The sequence below is a fragment of the Fragaria vesca genome, linkage group LG6 (assembly GCF_000184155.1).
Source record: "Fragaria vesca subsp. vesca linkage group LG6, FraVesHawaii_1.0, whole genome shotgun sequence".
Taxonomy (NCBI): Eukaryota; Viridiplantae; Streptophyta; class Magnoliopsida; order Rosales; family Rosaceae; genus Fragaria; species Fragaria vesca.
Window position 1 is genome coordinate 5,294,282 of NC_020496.1, and position 6,011 is coordinate 5,300,292.

Consider the following 6,011-nt stretch of genomic DNA (forward strand, 5'->3'; position numbering starts at 1 on the left):
ATACTAATGGATGAACATAATTCTGTCGAACTTGAACTGTTCATGTTTATAACAGAAAATTGCAGTTTTGAGTACCTTAATGATAACCAAATTGGCTGAAATTTTGCAGAGATGATCTATACATTAGTATCTAAATACTAGACGGTGGAGATGTGAAAATTCGATTGAAAAGTGAGTGTAAAGTGGAAATCTACACCGTAAGAATAAATGCGGATGTCCGCAGCTAAGAAGGACTGTATATATATATACGGAAACGATGTGGAGCGCACGTCCGTAGTGCGCACGAAGCTCCGTTCGCCACCCTCCGGCGCCGACGACGACGCACTTTCACCCCAGCAGACTCCAGCAGCGTCCCAGATCACTTTCCCTCCCAGGCGATCCCCGACGAGGCCGTCGAATTCCAGTTTCCGGCGAGATCGACTTTATTTGAAGTTTTGGGTGATCTTGCCAGAAAACTGGAATTCGGCGGACTCGTCGGGGAGGGAAAATGATGGGGGACACTGCTGGAGTGGGGTGGAGGCGCACCGTCATCGGCGTCGGACGGTGACAAACGGAGCTCCGTGCGCACTGACGCACGTGCGCTTCATATCCGGCCTCTATATATATAATATTCTTATACCAAATTCTCAATCCTAGGATGCAGATATAATGTGGCCTGGTCTTGCTGAACCAACGAATGTAAGAACCAAATGGTAGCAAGTTGTCTAGATATGAAAAACCTTCCACGATAAAAGGTGCAAGAACGTCACTCTATCAATCATTGGTATATACACTGCCGGCCAAGGCAACATTTCTTAAGTGTCTTAAACAGTCAAGAATCTTGCTCCTATTAGCCTTGGAATTTGCAAAAGAACATGTAATATGCCGATCATTCTTAAAATACACTTGAAAATTAGGAACTCCAAGTGCGGATATTTCAAGAAATAGTTGAAAGCCAAACACTTAAAACTCAAATCAGCATAGAGATTGTATGAGACAGATAGGAGCAAACAAATTGAAGCAATGGAAAGACTGGAACAGGAGCTCAACGTTCACCACTTTAGCCATGAACATTCACTAGAGCAAACCAATTCACCTCTCAAGCAAAACCAAACATGTGCAGGCTGCAGTCTGATGATACTCCCCGGTAAGGACTACTACAGCTGCAGAAAATGCCCATTTTTCCTACACCAAGTGTGCTACAACATGCCCCGAAAAAATCGCCACCCGGCACATCCAAATCACTATTTGAATCTCCATCCTTCACCTTCAAGCAAAGGAGCAATAAATTGCAAGGCCTGCGGAAAGCTTGTCGCCGGATTTTACTATGATTGCGCGGAATGTGGCCTTTACTACCATAGCTTGTGCTCCATCCTGCCTTTCTCTATTGCAACTTCATCACACCCTCACGCGTTGAAATTGTCCTTTTAGCCTCCGTGTGATCTGTGCTGCGATATCTGCAGTGAGCCTGGTTATGATGGATGGCTGTATAGGTGTCACATATGTGAGTTTCATGCTCATCTTTCTTGTGGCATTTCTGATAAAAAACTTCTTGATAGTTCTCAAGGTTACAATATTGAAGGCAAGGAGCTCTTGCAGTTGGTAAGGAATGGATTTGTAAGAAGTGGATCACATCAGATAACAGAAGCAAACATGCCCGATATCATCGCTCTGAACCCAAGACAAGAATCTTTTTATCAAGATTGATCTGCTCCTGTCTCCGGAGACACTACTCTGACTCCGAGTCATCAATTTAGTGATGCATATTTTTCCATAGATTTGGCCAAGTCCTATTCTAATTCACCCTATGGTGAGAAAAACGAAGGGAGGAAAGAAAATGGTCATCAAGGTCCAAAGGGTGGTGCTGAATTAGTCCAAGTTACGTTTGAGTCCATCAAAAGTACTATTACAAGCAACAAGGTCTTGAGCAATAAAGTAGGACCGGAAAATAGAATGGATGAAGCATTCTTGACTCGAAATGACACTCTTACTAGGAAGGAATTAGGCCTAGAGAAGAAGAGAAAATCAAGTGAACCCGTGGGGAGGTCAAACATTGGAAATCGATCAGAGTACCAAATCGGATACTGTAAGTTGATTTGAATACCAACTTAAATTTGTCTGATTTCTTAATCAATTGATTCTTATCTTGGTGCATGCATGAATTTCCCTGTGAAGTGCAATCTTTTTGTTGGGTTTATCTTTTATTTCGAAATAACAAGGGAACATAATGTGTTTCATCATTGCTTGGCCATCGTCAAGCAATTGGGTTCTACCTTTGATCGCTACATTTATATTCTTAGTTGCTCAAAAACTTATATACACTTGGTTTCTGTGTGCTTTCCTTTGTGAGTGTCTAAGCAAGGCTAGCTACAGTGATTAGGAAATCCTGATAATTGCCAGGCTCCTAGTAATTTGCAGGACACTGCAAATTCTTGTGCTCTGTTTGTTGAGGTTTTGTTTTTCATGTTAATTTGCAGCAAGAGTCAAGCGGTTCATTTTTCCAGATGCTCTGTGGGTGCTGCAATCCGGGATACTAAAGAAGTATCCGACAAAGCTAGCTTTCAAGTTCAGTTTAATGAGGTATAGTACTGGTATCCTTTATTTCTGTGATCGAATTACTCAGTTGATTGAATATACCATGCATAATTCCAGAATATCCAGTACGTACGTAATATGTATTGTGTATAATCACAGGAACATGCAATTAAGCTCACTAACTAGAGTTTGCATGATCGATTGATTGTGTAATCCGTATAATATATGATTTCATATATAGATCTGTGTATTATATATGTTGAGTCACTGAGTGTGTAAACTATTAAAGCTACATTTAAATCAGAAATTATTCCGGCACCAATTAATCCATTATGCAGCTACGTAAATATATGTTCAGTTACTCCAAAATCATATACTTATAAGTTATAGCTTCAAGGTAATTGTCTCATCATAAATCATTAATAAGAGGGTTTCTCCCTCCCTAGTCGACAGTTGCTGAAAAAAGAGGATGGCGGCGCCTCCGCTATAGGAGGCGGTGGTGGTCCTAGGACCGGGGGGGGGGGGGGGGTGTGGTGTCTCATCCAAGAGTCCGACTCTTTTGTGCGGTCGGCTAGCTTTTGCCAGTAAGTGAGGTGATAGATCCGTCAGTGCTTTCTGCCATGTTGGTGGTTTGGAGGGTGAAGGCGAAGGTCAAGATCCATGCGGAGGACAGCGGGATTTTCGTTTTCCCATTCAAGGAGACGGAAGAGCAGAATTGCATCCTACATGGGGGACCTTGGTTCTACAATAACTCGATCCATGTTTATCTTGGCGAACTACGATGGAGTGAGTGATCCAAGGGTTGCTTTCCGAATCTGCTGAAGGTTTGGGTCATTGTCAAGGGTTTCTGACTTGCCATGCGCAAGGAGAAGGTCCTTGCTCGACTTAGGAATATTTTGGGCTCGTTCATTCGGGCTGATTCGGCGGCGTTGCGGCGTAGGGAGGTTTCCTAGAAGACCCGAATCATGCACAATGTGCGGCGGCTGTTTTTGTAGCGGTGAACCCTCGCTTAATTTCTCATCGGAAGTGACAGTGGATCTGGACATGAAAATGGAGAAGGTGAGAGGGTTGTGTTGGGGTTGTGGGTTCTTTTCCCATGACCCCACGGGTTACGACGGTCTTCTGGAGTCAGCGGCGACGTCGCAGGTGGTACCGGAGGCTGTTAAGTAGCGAGGACGGGGCTCGTTGTTGCGGCTGAAGCTAGGTTAAGGGATCCGGCTTTTTCTGCGGGAACCCAACCTGGTTTGAAATCTGCAAGGTGGGATGGATCTGTTGTTGGGCCAGCGGGGGTCATTGGGCCTACTGGGTTGCTTGGTGAAGGAGAGGATGATATTAGAGTTTTTATTAATCTCAGATACTTGCTTAACAATAAGAATCAAAATTTAAAAGGAAACAAATAACCCTAAAGAATAGAAAACGAGAATAAAACTAGCCTAACAATATTAGAATATGAATTAAATAATTAAGACGAAATCTTCTAGCTTCAAATCTCGTCCTACATCACTTTTTTGCTGATTTGCGTTGAGGTTAGTTTTTGTATGAGTTAGCTAAATGATATGAGATTGATCGATTAATAGTATGATAAATGTGATAAGTCGCGTTACGTAATTAATGATAACTTAAGACACAATGTCGGTTAAACAAATATGAAAGAAAAGCATGCCATGTATGTTATGCCGTGCATTGTTGAAACATGTTCAATTTTACTAATTGTAGTCTATATCTTTTGTTTCCTCTCAATATCCTAACGTTGGATGACAGAATTGAGTCGGATAGAAAGAAAAAGAGACCTTTGGTGCAATTGTACCTAGGAATATATGTTTCCTAATACTAATAGGATAAGGATTAATTAGCATTCTTTTGTTAATTAGGAATGTGTTTCCTAATCCTAATAGGATAAGGATCTTTACATCCTAGCTCTATTAGTATAAGAGGCTTATATACGGGTTCATTCTGCAGAGCCAAGGAGGCCGGTCTAGAAACAATGGAAGAAGCCAAGGGTCATATTGCTATGGCGAAGGAATTTGAGAAGAAAGCAAAAAACAAGCTCGACGGGCGGAGAATTTTCAGTTCCAAAGAATCCAAACGCAAACAGGCCGCAAAGCTCTTCCATGAAGCTGCTCAACATTATGGACTCGCCAAAGCCTGGGATAAAGCTGGGGAAACATTGGTAAAGTCGACAAACTGCTATTCGGAGATTAAGGCCCAGTTTGGCCCCGCTGGTACCCTTAGATTATCAGTTCCATTGTCAAGTTAAGCCGGTAGATGCTTTTGGTGATGAATTTCAAATGAGCTGCTTGTTTCTGTTAGGATAAGAATCTTTAAGTAGGTTCTTTTTGCCAATTAAGAATATGTGTTTCTAATTAGATTAAGCGGGGACGCTGTCTGATACCAACGAAGTAGACGCAGAAGCTTTTCTTGATGCTGCACAATGTGGCAACCAAGCATGCCTTGCTTTAGACAAAAAGCGAGCAAATCTCCTTTGTGTCACTGGATCGCTCGATTCATCTACAAAGAAATTGCGAAGCTGAAGAGTTGTTCTGTGGAGGTCTTTGATAATATGTATTCGATCGATATGATGTACTTTTGTAGTTGTTACTTAAGTGAGGCCATATATTAGCCAAGCTCAAAAGTTTAGACATAATATTACTGCAGAACAGCTCAAAAGTTCCCTTGTACCTATTTTCAATTAGTAAACAGCTATATCTTTTCAACATAATACTGCCCTTCTTGCTCCTATTTCTGAGGCTGAAACTTCTTTAGCTATTTAACAAATTGGTCACTTAAAGTCCAAATAGCATTCCTTTATCAAACTCACTGGCATGTTGTTAAGCAATACATTGTTTCTGTGTTTCATGATTTCTTTAATTACAAGATATCTCCTTACCTTAGAAAGTACACCCTTCTTCCTAGCACTAAGATTGCCACTTTTCAATCTCATTTGGTTCTAAATGACTTCAATACCATTTTGATTCTAGTCTACAGTTAACACGTAAGAGTTAGATAAAGAAGTTGATAAAAACATAGGTGAAATTTTGCTCCCATACAGTAACATAAACTAGATTAAATATAATGTGAATAAGACTAGAATTATACTCGCGCCTTGGCGCGGTGTATACATTTACGGTGTGTTTGGATGTGGGTGAATTTCTGAGAATTTAATAAAAAATAAGGAATTCTCAATTTCTTAGGACCGTTTTCCTCGTTTGGATACTTATCTCATGGAATTAGCAATTTTCACAGGAAAATAATCGTGAAATTTGGGAGCTTAAATTCTCGACTTGAATTCCTTACAAAATAAGCATCATTTGTCAATTTCTTTAACTAAGATTAGTCTGAATACAAATTCTTGTCATTTTAAAACTCTACATCATGAAATCCAAACAATGAAATTCTCAATTAATAGGATTTAAATTCATGGAATTGTATTTTGAAATTTCTATGGACACATCATGAAATTCAAACAATGGAATTCTCAATTAATAGGATTTAAATTC

The 6,011-nt window shown here is 40.5% G+C and overlaps 1 protein-coding gene across 1 annotated transcript; it reads left to right on the plus strand.

The window, feature by feature from the left end:
* The first annotated feature begins 1,849 nt into the window (after positions 1 to 1,849).
* Positions 1,850 to 4,771, plus strand: LOC101297469. The gene is made up of 3 exons (XM_004304954.1): positions 1,850 to 2,065; positions 2,457 to 2,559; positions 4,474 to 4,771. The coding sequence occupies exons 1-3, from the start codon at positions 1,933 to 1,935 to the stop codon at positions 4,769 to 4,771; spliced, it is 534 nt and encodes a 177-aa protein (XP_004305002.1). The 5' UTR covers positions 1,850 to 1,932.
* The last annotated feature ends 1,240 nt before the right edge of the window (positions 4,772 to 6,011 follow it).

Bases quoted from the DNA above. Each gene is read 5' to 3' on its own strand.
- LOC101297469 (XM_004304954.1), top strand. From the start codon at position 1,933: ATGGATGAAGCATTCTTGACTCGAAATGACACTCTTACTAGGAAGGAA. The intron at 2,066-2,456 runs GTAAGTTGATTT...GTTAATTTGCAG, and splicing joins AGAGTACCAAATCGGATACT to CAAGAGTCAAGCGGTTCATT. The intron at 2,560-4,473 runs GTATAGTACTGG...TTCATTCTGCAG, and splicing joins TTCAAGTTCAGTTTAATGAG to AGCCAAGGAGGCCGGTCTAG.